The sequence below is a fragment of the Eublepharis macularius genome, chromosome 4, assembly GCF_028583425.1.
Source record: "Eublepharis macularius isolate TG4126 chromosome 4, MPM_Emac_v1.0, whole genome shotgun sequence".
Lineage (NCBI taxonomy): Eukaryota > Metazoa > Chordata > Lepidosauria > Squamata > Eublepharidae > Eublepharis > Eublepharis macularius.
This window is the reverse complement of record NC_072793.1, coordinates 7,173,799-7,188,010: the sequence shown is the minus strand read 5'-3', so window position 1 is coordinate 7,188,010 and position 14,212 is coordinate 7,173,799. Positions and strand designations below refer to the sequence as shown.

General features: G+C 42.0%; 1 protein-coding gene across 1 annotated transcript; it reads right to left on the bottom strand.

The window, feature by feature from the left end:
• Positions 1 to 7,408: 7,408 nt before the first annotated feature.
• LOC129326956 (putative methyltransferase-like protein 7A) lies at positions 7,409 to 11,407 on the bottom strand. The gene is made up of 2 exons (XM_054975288.1): positions 10,579 to 11,407; positions 7,409 to 7,741 (listed from the first exon to the last, which is right to left on the bottom strand). Exons 1-2 carry the CDS (start codon positions 11,080 to 11,082, stop codon positions 7,505 to 7,507), a joined length of 741 nt encoding a protein of 246 aa, XP_054831263.1. The 5' UTR covers positions 11,083 to 11,407; the 3' UTR covers positions 7,409 to 7,504.
• Between the last annotated feature and the right edge of the window lie 2,805 nt (positions 11,408 to 14,212).

Sequence of the window (14,212 nt, the reverse complement as noted above, 5' to 3'; positions counted from 1 at the left end):
CTTGGGACTATCATTTTGAAATTAATAAGTGAATACAATTATTCCAGCTTTGTTTACTGACACTTTGATATTCCCTTCTGCATTGTTTAGGAAGGGCTGATCTGTTCTTTTCTTGTAAAGTGCCCTCCAGTGTTGGACAAAATCGAGACGGTGCAGAGGGTGCAGAGGAGAGTGACAAGAATGATCAGGGGTCTGGAGACTGAGCCCTACGAGGAAAGGTTGAGAGGGGACATGATTGCTCTCTTTAAATATTTGAAAGGCTGTCATTTGGAAAAGGGCAAGGAGCTGTTCCAGTTGGCAGCAGAGGGTAGGACGCGAAGCAATGGGCTTAAACTACATGCACAAAGGTTCCGACTGGATATTAGGAAAAACTTTTTCACCGTCAGAGTAGTTCAAAAGTGGAATCAGCTGCCTAGCGAGGTGGTGAGCTCCCCTTCACTGGCAGTTTTCAAGAAGAGACTGGATGAATACTTGTCAGAGATGCTTTAGGCTGATCCTGCACTGGGCAGGGGGTTGGACTAGATGGTCTGTATGGCCCCTTCCAACTCTATGATTCTATAAACTTAGGTTTTCTCCTGTCAGGCTCAGGTTCTATATTTCATTTATGGTTGTAACCAGAGAGACTCCATATTAATCTTTGTTTTAGTTGTGTTTAGTTATGTGCTTCTTGCAGGTGCCTGAATCAGTGCCAGGAGGAGAGAGACAAGAATGTTATCGCCTTCGCGCCTTCTTGTTCGTCCTTGGAAAACTTTTACTTCTCACACTCCGGCCTTTTGTTTTAGGAATGGAGGGAAGGCTGGGGCCTGGTGGAAGGGCTTACCTTGTAACTATTTTTGTGTTAGTCATTTTTGATAATTCCACAGCCCAGCCAAGATCAAATGGTCTTGGAAAGTGAACTCCATCTGTATTTTAACTATCATCATAAAAGCCCCTTTGAAATCAAAGGTCTATTGTCTTCTTGCAGATCAGATAGACTGCAGCTTTTGGCACACCACAGTCTAACATCTCCTTCCTAGCGCCTAATAGTTAAAAGAGATTATGACTGAAATCTCAAATTGTCTCAACATATGTATGTAAGCTTAAAGGTTATAATCTTTTGCCTTTGTTAAGAAGCAACAACGTGCTGTCTTGTTGAGTTATGGTTTAGAATTATATGGGTCCAGATAAATGTAAACAAATTTGATAGGAGTGAATCTGCTCAAGAAAAAAAAAAAAGCAAATTCAACCTAGTATAAGTATCCAAGAAAGCAAGGCTATAGAATTAAAGGTGTTATGTATTGTATTACCTTCTCTCATCTGTAATCTGACCTGAAACTGAAATTTAAAGTATATTTTCAAAGATTCTTGGTATTGTTTTCCTAAACAATTAATCATGATTCTTGTGTTTGAAGATGTTTCTTTCAGGAGTGAAGAGACCACTAGTAAGCAGAAAAGGCATGTAGTCATCTGGCTACCAAATTATTTATTTTGTTTTTGGATCTGATCTTTCAAAATCATTGGTTTTTTTTTATAGAGAGACAGCAAGTGACTCCATTCTTAAGCCGTCCTCAGTACATAACTTCATCCATGTTCATGAACCAGGTCCTGGAACCAGCATCAGAATGTGATTAACGTGATGCACTAATGTGGGGGAATTGAAGTGGTAAGCTCACTCCTAACCAGAAAGACTGCATGGTGGTGATGTGATAAGACATGGGCCTCTCAATCCGATGTGTTTTCATGTCAATGCTCAGTAAGAAGAATAAACGGAGAATGTGGCTTATTGCACTACAAACCCCCTCTTGGCTTTGGATGTTGACTTCTGGAAAAACAGGTCCTGAAAGAGAGAGAGAGACCCCCTTAGGGTGCTTGTATTCCAGTTCCCCCCTCCCAACTGTCCTGTTTATTTTTATTGGAGTCCTTGTAATCTCTAAAGGTTTTGTTTATCCTGACTAGCAGGAAGGGCCTAACAGGTAACTCACTTGTCTATTCCTGCCAGCACATGGCCTCCTAGCCTCAAAGGTATTCAGTTAGTTTTAAATTTTAAGGATTATTATTGTTATTAATTATAGCTTGCACAGCGGTCTGCTCTCTCCTCATATCTTAAAATGCCTTACTTGGAAATTGTATTTTCTGTGGTCCTCCAGTTACTTTCTTGTATTTATTTTAAGTAACTGAGTTTTGATGTATTGTCGAAGGCTTTCACGGCTGGAGAACGATGGTTGTTGTGGGTTTTCCGGGCTGTATTGCCGTGGTCTTGGCATTGTAGTTCCTGACGTTTCGCCAGCAGCTGTGGCTGGCATCTTCAGAGGTGTAGCACCAAAAGACTGAGCCACATAACTGAGGGTTTTTTTTTGTGCTTACCTTAAATTGTTGTTGTTGGAGTTAAGCTAACTTGATCCTGTGCTTAATCCAGTCCCAGCTGTATTTCCTCTGCTTTAAAGATAAAAACCTAAGCTACCCATTTTCCAGTGTTTAGTTTCATGGATGTCCTGGATGCTCTGATGTCAGATTCACAAGAGCCGTATGCTAAGGCAATCTACTGGTATTTCCACTCCCCTTTCAGGCCAAAGAGTAAGTTGTGTGTGTGTGTTATTATCCATTTAGAAGATCTACATGAGGCCAGCACTCAGAAGAACTTTATTTAAGAAGTAACACTCCCTGTCCTCAGGCCAAATGGACTTGGAGCTGCATTGAAAAAATGTTTTACTGTGTGATTGGTTTTACAGATACAGCTCATCAGATTGAAAAAAAAGGTGACCTGTTTCTTTTGCTAGATGGAATCCATGACTGGAAAGTCTATTGAAAGCTCTGAAGAGTTCAAATAGATGGCACTATGTATTATCCTGCCTGCCTACCTACACTCCTTATGCTTAGGAATGTACAAGTTGAGATACGTCTTCATTTTATGTTGGACTTCTTTCCCTATAGCCAAAGAATAGTATGATACTACAAGATATAAATGTTTTCCATGTTGGAAAGAACAATACCCGGCTCCTGAAGGAACAGCAGTACCTGATTAAATCCTAACCATAAGCGAAGTCAATGCTTACATATTGTAATTATATTCCTTTATATATAATTTATACTGTCTTGTAAAATATTGGTACCCGATACAGGATTTGTTCACCAGTATATAGAACACATGTGTCTATGTATAAGTGTCTTAATAATATAGAATGTTTCACTTGTGATAAGGAATCTCAAGAGAAACAAAGGGGGGATTTGTGGGATTAGCAAATTTATATTAATCATATATCTGTGATATTAAGTTAGCAAGAAGCTTAGGATGGATTCTTTATGTTTTAAGTAACTGGTCTCTGTCTTTTAGCCACCCCACCCCCTTTCTCCCTGGTTGCACATGAGAAGAGAAAATCTGGCCTTGGACAGATAACTGAACATTCTTGGGATGCAGAGGCAGAGACAAAGGGAGAATTATAAGTTTCCCCTCCCTCCTCTTTGGAGGAAGAGTGTGTGTGTGTGAAAGTAACGAGTGACTACTGTGAAGAATAAAGCTGTCGCGAGAGTGAGAAATGGAGAATAGCCTATCCATAGGTGTAAAGAGATCACGTTTTGTTTGAATGTGAGTTTCGTTTCTCCAAAATGATGTCATGAGCCCTTAAAAGAAGCATGTGCTCCTTTGTTCGGTGGTACATTCTAAGCTCATTTTGTAAGCTGGTACCCTATATTTGCAAATATACTCTGTTACAACAGCCCTTGTCTGTCTCATCTCTCTTTTGCTCAGAAGATTGGAAGGGGCAAAGGGAAAGAGCACTTTTTTGTGCAACAGTATTGATCCTTTTAATCTTGCTTCTTCCAATATTTTCCTTCTTATGCTTTGATTTGGTATTTCGATAATAACGTCTCTTGGAGTCATTTTACTTTTAGCTTGTAATACTCTGCCAACTCGGTAAGCATTAGTTCTGAGCGGGGCTGTTTCATTTTCCAGGTTAAAATATTTTGCAAGCCACTTTGAAAGGAGCATTGTGAGATCTTCATTATGGGTACTTGATACATCAAGCCCCTTTAGCTTAAGGCAATTTTTCCTGGCTGCAACCTCGAATGTAAGGATTCTGTCCTGTTGAATTTCAATTGTTTTCTGCACAACAATTACATCCTTCTGAGACTGCAAACTAGAGTCTAAAGCTTTCTCGACTTTTTACTTAACAGTTTGCAAGTCAAGCTTTATTTCGGTAAGCTGTTTAGTCATCGGGTTGATTAGATTAGTCATATGCAGAATAATGTCCTGTCTCAGTTTTGCTAGCTGCGGGCTTAAAGCTATTTCGTTTTGATTTACCTTTTCTGTGGCGTCGTTAAAAAGATCGTCCGCCATTTGGGATGTTTCTTCCCTGCTACCGTCTGCTAGCACCGGCTCTTTAACAATCGAAAAAAACGTCTGTAGGTTCCTTGTCACTTTGGAGTTGTTTTTCCTCTTTTTTTGTGACGGCTTATGCATATTTTTTTGTCAATCTTGTTTCGTTGTGTGCTATTTAATGAAGATTTGGGAGTCGGGAGGGACAGAGCTCTCTCAGCACGCGTCTGGCCCCGAAGGTACCCTCGCCATGCCCCTCGTCTTGTATTACTTTGATAATTTTTGTTTTTTTCTCCTTTATTTTCCAGAAGATTGTACGTAGTGTTCTTGGGGAATTGCACCAATATTTTTGTTTTAAATATAATAGATTTCTATGAATTTTGTTGACTTCTATAGTTTCCAGCAGTTTCCATTCATTTAATAATTGTTTGTACACTTTGTTTATTTAATAATTGTTAATAATAATTAAATAATAATTATTTAATAATTGTTTGTACAATTTGTTCCAATTGTTGGATTTTTTGCACTATTTCTTGCTTTTGGAGATTTTTATTTTTATTTAGATAAGATGTTAAAGCTATTAATTGTCCTCTTAGTACTACTTTTAATGCATCCCACAAAATGTGTGGAGCTATATTATCTGTTTGATTTTCTTTTAGATAATGCTTAATATGTTGTTCAATCTTTTCTATATTTCTTATACTATACAGTAGATTTTTATCAAATGTCCAGTGTTTTTCTTTCACTGTTTCTTTAATTGTTGATATTGTGCATTTGACCCATGCATGATCTGAATAGTCAATGTTCCCTATTTCAGCATGTGCAGTTTTTTTAATTAAGTCTTCTGAAACTAAAATATAATTGATTCTAGTGTATACATTATGTCTTGTGGAGTAGTATGTGTAATTTTTTCCTGTTTCATTTAATACTTTCCATATGTCTACCATATGATAGTGCTTTAATATTGATACTAAATGAGTGTTGTTTTTGTTCTTTTTTCTTTTCCTATTATTGAAGTGAGTTCTGTCTAGTTTATTGTTCATGATGTAGTTAAGATCACCTCCAGCTATTACTGAACCCTCCTGAAAAAGTTGTAGTTCCTTGAGTGTCTCTTCTATAAAATTTAATTGGTTGGAATTTGGTACATAAATTGAAGCTAATGTATACATTTGTCCTTCTATTGATCCCTTTACAAAGATGTATCTACCCCTTAAGTCTTTTAAAGTAGCTTTGTGTGTAAATTGGATTTTTTAAGACAAGATTATTGCAACTCTTCTAGATTTAGAGGTGCCTTTGGCATGAAATTGCATTTGAATCCACTTAGTTTTCAGTTCTTCCTCATTCTTAGAGTGTAGATGGGGTTCCTGTAACAAGCCTATGTCTGGATTGAGCTTTGCCAAATTTGTTAGAATTCGTTTTCTTTTAATCAAGTTGTTGAGACCATGTGTATTTTGAGATACTATATTTAATTTTGAGGGAGAGGCCATTTGTTTCTTCTGTGTAGACTCTATATTTTGAAGTTATTATGCCTTCCCTCTGTTTCTCCTTAATCTGTTTATATAAAAAATAAAATAAAATGACCTTTGTGAAATTTGTAGATGTTGGATACCACGATAGAGAGTCACAATTTTCCTCAAAATGAGATTAAAAATCAATATTATTTAATAAGAGTTAATAAAAGGTTTCACTTAACTAATTGAGTTACGACTGTACTATATCCAGAGGAGTTAGCCGTGTTAGTCTGTAGTAGCAAAATCAAAAAGAGTCCAGTAGCACCTTTAAGACTAACCAATTAGTTCAACTCCCTTTCTTTATTCCCTATTATAACTTATACACACTTTCTTATTTTTCTTCAAAGTAAGTTGTATGCTCTTATTTCAATCAACTTCAAATTACAATTAAATTCAACACTGAGTAAATAGTAATAAACTTATATGTTCAACAGTGAACTTTGATCCACTAAAAATTAAATATCTTAGTAATTATAGTTCTTTCTAGATAATTCTTAGTTCAATTTGCTAATTTAACACTTAACAATCGTTAACTTTATTTCTATAGCAAGCTTGTTTCTGTTGTATTTCAAACTTTCTATTTCTCATCTGAATATATTTGTCACTTATTAACTAAAAAAACTCTTATCTTTATAGTTTCTCTTGATGCTAATATTTAGCCTTCTAGATAAAGAAAATTTGTAATTGCTAAACAATCCCTTATAACCCTGTGAATACCTCTTCAACAGGGTTATTGCATATGGCACAGTAAAAGGGATTGACTGTTCTGAGAGCAGTCTGACTTCCACCCTCCCCCTCCCCCAAACCCCCACAGCCTATTGCTTGTATAGGCAATCACGTTTTTAGGCTTTCTACAAGAAAAAGAGCAAGAAAATAAAAATAACAAAGAAAGAAAAGAAAAAGATGAATGTTGTTTTCCTTTATCTGTTCTTTACACTCAGTTGTTTCTAATGGGAATCTTGCTTCCTTTCTGCAGGGTAGATGGTTGGCTGCATTTCCTTTTTCGTGACTTCATTTTGATTCCCATTGATGTTGTTATGCCCAATGCGTGCAGCATGTTGTTTCCAGATTCTTGATCTACAGCTTGGTAGAACTTGCTACATTGTGAGTGTTTGTAGGTTTTGTGGCCTTAGAATACATTCATGTTTACTTGGAAGCAATCCTTCAGTAAAATGAATGGGGCTATTTAACTGCCAGGTTACAGTGCTTAAGAATGCAGAGGGACTTACGTTCTGGAAAATGTGTATAGTGTCAGACTATGGAATCCCTGTTATCTAGAGTCCATCTCCCCCCTTCTGCAAGAAGCTAAAAGTTTCTTGATTCCAAAAGGTTTATTGAAAGACAGCATTCAAGATACAAGTGTCCATATTTCAAGGCCTAAACGGAACTTGACTGAACAGAGGCTTTGTTGAGAATGAGATACAAAACGAAACCTGTGATACATCAAACCCTTCATTCCCAGCCTCCCCCCATAGTTCTGTATGATGAGAACGTGGACGTGGGAAGGCTCGGGCCGTCAAGGTCTCTGGCTGAAGAGACAGATAAGAGGTATTCTCTCCCATGGAAAATGCGGTCAAAACAACGTCTGGACCTGGAGGGAGAAAAAGGCTAAACAACTACAGATTAAACATGGCATAACTCTGGTTAAGAAACTGCACATTATATGAGATCCGGACATAAAGAATTGTTTTTACACTGAGAGTTATTTCACAGCATAACCAAGTATATGTGGTTGAACGAGTGTCTGGCACAAAGGGGCTTGTATGTGCCGAAGCTTTATTTCAGAGAAGTTTTCCTTTTCAATCGCAACCCAGGTCTCTCTCATTGGCGAGCAGCCATCAAATATAAGTTTCCATGTTGGAGACCAGACTTGCTGCCAGAGGTAGGTCCAGCTTGAACGATCAGCAGCGACATGTTCCAGGAAAATATAAGCTCCACCCTGAGGAAAGCAATGGAATGTTTGAACCAAATAATGCCAAATCCAGGATATCCTGTGCATTATATAATTGTTTGGTGTGCTTTAAAATTATGCTTATGAGGCACTTCTGTTCCCCCAAGTTTTCTTCTAACACCAAAAGTTCAAGCTTAGACAACATCTACTAACTTCTCCCATATGTTGGTTGCCTATCTCTAGTAAACATCCTCTGGCCGTTGGCTGAGCTCCTGGAATGTTCACAAAGTGAAGGGGTAGGACAGTTATGAAATGTGCTTGCAGTTAAGGTAGTAATTGTGAGAGAAACAGTCTGCTGATCTCTGAAGGGTAAAAAAATATCTTGCACAGAGCCTAGAGGCAAGAGGGATTATGCACATGAAGCAGAAAGGCGAGGGGCATTAAAGCCAGAACAGTGTTGCCTAGAGAAAGGTGTTGGGGCAGAAGCAGGGCTTTTTTCAGCTGGAATGCGGTGGAACAGAGTTCTGGCACCTCTCAAAAATGGTCACATGGCTGATGGCCCCGCCCACCGATCTCCAGACAGAGGGGAGTTTAGATTGCCCTCCCCGCCGCTCGGTGGAACCCTTGTTCCAGATGACCCAAAGTGACATCATTGTGTGGTCCTGTGCTGGCAACCCACTGTGTTCCACCACCTCTTTTCCTAGAAAAAAAAGCCCTGGGCAGAAGTAAGGAACAAAGGTACATATTACCAGAGGTAGCAAAAAAAAGTAAAAAGAGTCAGGACGTTTTTGCTGCCTTTGGTACTACAAACCTCTGCTCTTGGTTTTTCGCTTCTTCTTTTGGCAGAAGAAAGGCGTCAGGGGGGCTGCTGTGGCCAACCATGCTCCCGCATAGTGGCACACGCAGAAGACTCTTGTTAATTCGAGGAGCTAGTGCAGTCTGCCACAGTTCCTCCATCCCGTGCCCAGATGGCTCTGCAGACCAGGCCTGAACATTCTTTAGCTAGGAGAAAGGACGACTGAGGGGTGACATGATAGAGGTTTACAAGATTATGCATGGGATAGAGAAAGTAGAGAGAGAAGTATTTTTCTCTCTTTCTCACAATACAAGAACTCGTGGGCACTCATTGAAAGTACCGAGCAGTCGGGTTAGAACAGATAAAAGGAAGTACTTCTTCACCCAAAGAGTGATTAACACATGGAACTCACTGCCACAGGAGGCGGTGGCAGCTTCAAGCATAGACAGCTTCAAGAGGGGATTGGATCAACTTAGGGAGCAGAGTTCCATCAGTGGCTATTAGCCACAAGGTATAGATGGAACTCTCTGTCTAGGACAGTGATGCTCTGTGTTCTTGGTGTTTGGGGGGGGGCAATCAGTGGGAGGGCTTCTAGTAGAGATGGGCATGATTCCCAAAAAATTAACAATCCGGCTGATCGTGGATCAGTGCCGGCGACGATCCCGAATTAACAATCCACACCGATCATCTCCAGTTCCCGATCCGTGGATCGTGGATCGTGGAGGCCAAAGGGGGGGCACGCTGCTATTCCCAGCTATGTGGGAAGGTGGGTGGTGGTGGTGGTGGTGTTAGAGAAACGCTCCTCTGCTGAACTGCAGGCAGCACTGCGATCAGTCAGAAGCAGGGGTCCACCCATTGTAGTCTCCAGGGGTTCATGACAGGAGTATCGGGACATAAGTATACTCTATGTCTATTCTCTGCTTTGTACATTTTTCCTTCTTAGAAATTACTGGGGGGATTTAATCAATCTGCTTCAATCAATCTGCATCAAACACTTACGTGCTTGTTGTCAGCAAATCCAAAAGAACTGTTTGCCCCTTGGCAAAACACGCCCCCCTGCCCCGCCGCCCAAACTTCCTCTGGGTCTCCACCACTCCTATACAAAAATTAATATGGAACCAAATCACATGATTTGCTCTTAGTGTGAAGTTGGATAATAATTGGTTATGTCCATGTGCACCATACATCCCCACACCACGTTCCATTTCTCACATTTGTATCCCACGCTTCCTCTAGAGGGACTTGGGGTAACATATACTTTTTATCACTATAACCACTAGGAAGTAGATTAGGCTAAGTGAGAGTGACTGTTGCAAGGTCACACCTTCGTTCCTATAAAAAAAAAGGGCTGCTGAATTTATATCTGCTCATCAGATATAACTTGGGCCTCCATTACTGTCCTTCTCCCACCCCTTTAGCAGATCTATAAAGAGGCAGGTGTCCGGTCTGGTGTACTGGTTAGAATGTTGGACTAGGATCTGGAGAACCCAGATTCAAATTCCTACTGTGCCATGGAAGTTTGCTGGGTGACCTTGGGCCAATCACACACTTTCAGCCTAACCCACCCCGGCAGGGTTATTATGATGATAAAATGGTGGAGAGGAAACAATGTAAGCAGCTTCGGGTCCCCACTAGGGAGAAAGGTGGGATATAATTGAAGTAAATAAATACAAATAAATTAACCACAATTTAGAAACCAAATTGTGGTTTGAGCATCAAAAATACAGGCAAATCAGGATAAATAAAACAGCTGCTGTTTTATTTTTTCCCACCTACTCAGTATTCAGATTTCTATACTGCAGAGACTTCTGGAGGCAGATCTCCAGTGGCAACTATGGCTTGCCAGTTCAGACAATGTACCAAACTGTAGTTTGCAAATTCATTTCAGTCCATGGCTTCTGATTCTGATTTACGGGCCAATCACAAACCATGGTTTCTTGATTCAAACATTGTCAGAACATGGGTAGACCACTTTAGCAGTGATATGATATAAATTGAAGTTATGGTTTAAAAAAAAAGCTGGCAAGGCACGTCAAAATCTACACACGGCCTTTTTTGCTGCCTGACATGTCTTTCTTCAAATACTTACCGACTTGAGCACTCTGCAGACTTCTTTCAAAACACCTTCTACGTTCTTCACACTGCACAGGACCAGAGTAGAAACGACAACATCCACAGAGGCATCGGCTACCTGACTCAAGTCCTCTCCTGAGGCCACAATGAACTGGTCGAATTGGAGATGCTGATTCCGGGCCATGCTTTTAGTTAGACTCTGCCGAAAGTGAGGGTTAGGGTCTGTACAGATGACTCTGCAATTGGGCGGAAAGAACTGGAAGTTGGTGCCGGTCCCACAGCCTATCTCCAGCACGGTCAGTTTCCCTGAACGATCTGCAAATTCCATCATGTTACGGAACAAGTCCTGTTTCTGTCTTGACATTCTCCAATTGTAGATGACAGTAATCTTCTCCAAGAAAAAAGGAAAGAAAAACTTTTTGCAGAAGGGCTCCCATAGTCCCAAGTAGGATAGCACATACACCGGCAGGGCGAGCAACTGGAGGCAGAGTGTGAGAAACAAAACCATAACTTCTGCCATTCTTAATCAGACGTAGAATCAGTAGCTTTCGTTTTTGTTTCCTTGAAGTTTATGTCAAAGAATAGAAGCTGCTGAAACAATTTTGAAGTTCCTAGTCCTTCAAAAAGTTAAGTACTCACATTTGTTTTATTCGTTGCTTCCAATAAGGAGCCCAGGCAAAGTAGTAATGAAATACTACGCTCCAGTTTCACAGTGTCCCAGTTATGTAAACTGCCTGATCCTTTGAAAACAGGCTAGGCTGTTTGCACCTGAATGGAAGAATGGTACCGTGGGAGGGAGTGTAACTCCTTCCTCTCTGCTTTCCAGCTCAGTTTGGTGTAGTGGCTAAGAGGCGGCAGGACTCTGATCTGGAGAAGTCCTCCGCTTGAAGCCAGCTGGGTGACCCTGGGTCACAGTTCTCTCAGAGCTCTCTCAGCCCCACCCACCTCACAGGGTGATTGCCATGTGGAAATAATAGCACACATTGTAAACTGCTCTGAGTGTGGCAGTAAATTGTCCTGAAGGGCAGCATGTTGTTGTTAAAGTGGCTCTACTGAAACTAATATATTTTTCCACATGTACCTTCCCAAAATGAACAACAAAGGGTGGTTGTATCTGAATGGGAGAAGGGTACAGTGGGGGAGGGTGTCTTAACTCTTTCGGTTGTTTTGCTGCTCAAAATTGCCCTACTCAAGTCGATTTTTTTCACATGTACCTTCCCTCCTACTTACGGGACAACATCGTCTAGGTTTTCAGGTTGATGTCCCTTTGTTTTCAGCCCAGAACTTCCAGCTGGCAGGACTAAGTTACTCCTATTCTGAGGACCGTTCAGAGGTTGCTTATTTGTTTCCTGGTCCAATTGAAAGTTCTGGTGCTCACTCTTAAAGCCCTTAATGACCAGCGGCTCACGTGCCTGAAGGATTCCCTGCCTGTTCCTGTACAGCAGTTTTATTTTTCTCTCAGGGCTCCAGGTTAGGAAATTCTTGGAGAATTTGGGGTGGAGCCTGGGGAATGCAGGGGGTTTGGGGAGAGATCTCAGCTGTGTGCAATGCCATAAAATCTTCCTACCAAGGCAGCCATTTTATCCAGGCGAACTGATCTCTGTTACCAGGAGATCAGTTGTCAATCTGACTGCTCTTCAGCCACCACCTGGAGGTTAGTCACCTTATGTTCCCTGCAAGTTAGTACACTCCTTTATCTAAGGCACGTTCTGTAATGGGGGATGCCTTTTTCTGTGGCTGTCCTGTGCTTACAGAACACATGGGGTGGGGGCGGCGGCAGCGGCTTCTATCTATCCTCCTGGCTTTTTGACAAGGCTATAAAACAGAACTATTCCACAGAGCATTTGAGTACATCTTGGCCTGGGGCCATTCTCAGCATATCTCAACATATTCTCTCATCCCTCACAGAGCTGCACCATATACAGCTCACAATGTGCTTTGTTATGCTTCACCGATAAGACAAAAAGGCTGACTGCAGCATGTTTGCCCAGTTGTCTGTGACGGTCTCAGAATATTGTAACTTTTACTATTGCCTTAATTGTTCTTGCTCTCTTCTGGGACGTCCGGAAAAACTTCTCAATAAAGCACTCGCCTCCAGTTGGAGGGTCAGACTTGCATCCGGACTTCATCTCCTGTTGGCTCTTCGCTACAGTTTCCCAACTGTTGGCTGGAGGTTTTGTGGTCCTGGGCCTGGACTTCAAACTCCATGAGTACCTCCTGAGCTTCTAATCCAGTTTCTGGGCGTCCCCTCTTAGCTTGTCCTCTCCCCCAGCCAGCCCGTGGTGATGGAATTGGATGGGCTGGTGGTGGCTGGGAGGTTTGCGCCCAGCGAGGACATTGTGCGGCAAAATGCCCGCTACTACTGCATTGTAGGCAAAGCCCCTGTCTCCATCACGCCTCTCTGGCCCCTCTCACTGCAGGGGCGTCCCGTCCTCCTCCTGGAGCTGGAGGGGCTTGCCGCGATCCTGTGGCTTGCTGTTGCTCTACCAGACGGACTACTTGGGTGCGGTTTTCCACTTCACACGCCAGTTGAATCCATCCCAGGAGCGTTGGGGAATCATCCTGCATTAGTGCCCAGTCTAGAAGTTTAGGATTCATACCATTACGGAACAGTTCCACTTTCACTCCCTCCTCATAATGTGGGCACTTGGCAGCCAGCTGGCGGAATTTGGCGGCATAGTCTCACACGGATTGGGATCCTTGCTGTATGGTTCAGAGTTCGGTGTGAGCCCTCTCGCCTTCCAGCGGGTCCTCATACTGGGCTCTCAGCACCGCTATGAAGGCTTGCAAACTTCCCAGCTCTGGGGCCCCCATATAATAGAGCGTTACATACCACTCTGCTGCTATGCCTTCCAGGCGGGCCGCCAGATGCATTATTAGACTTTCTTCATTTGGGAAGAGGTGGCCCCAATGATTGAAGAATTGCAAGGCTTGCACCTCAAAGAAACCCAACTTACGTGGGGTTCCTCCTGGCTTTTTGACAAGGCTATAAAACAGAACTATTCCACAGAGCATTTGAGGTGGTCTGAGCCTGGGCCTAAGGAGAATATCCTGCAAGGGAAGCTGCGACGGATCCCCCCAGCCTTATCTGGCTGACACCCTTCGATGCCACCCCTTGTGAATGATTCTGCTAGCTTAGGACGGTTCTGATTTGGGATCTCACAGCTCCTGTCACCACTTGTGAAGTATTCACTGGTCGAGGGACCCTTCTGACAGGGAATAGAAATAGGGACCACTTACACTCCGGCTCAGTAGGTGTGTTGTAGACCTCTCCTCATGAGGCTAGAACTCAGGCTGGAAGCGGGTTCACTCTCTGGACAGAATGGAATCCTCCTCAGCTCTCACAGACACAAACTCGAACTAGAATGTCACTTCGTTGCACCAGCACCTCCTCAAACTCTGCCACTTAGTCTGACAGGCTGAGGGCTGGTTCCCCTCAGGGTGTATAAGATAGGCAGGAATGATCAAACCTGACTCAGATGGTTAACAGAACAAATTAACTTTACTGAAACACATTTTATTTTCCTCCTGCACAGCCTTAAACGGTTAAACGTTCCAGATACCTCATTAACTAGTCCTCCTGAGAGAACTCTCTAAACACATCTGCCTTCTCTGGTTGCTAGCCCTCCACTTTCTTTTTCAGAGTCTCC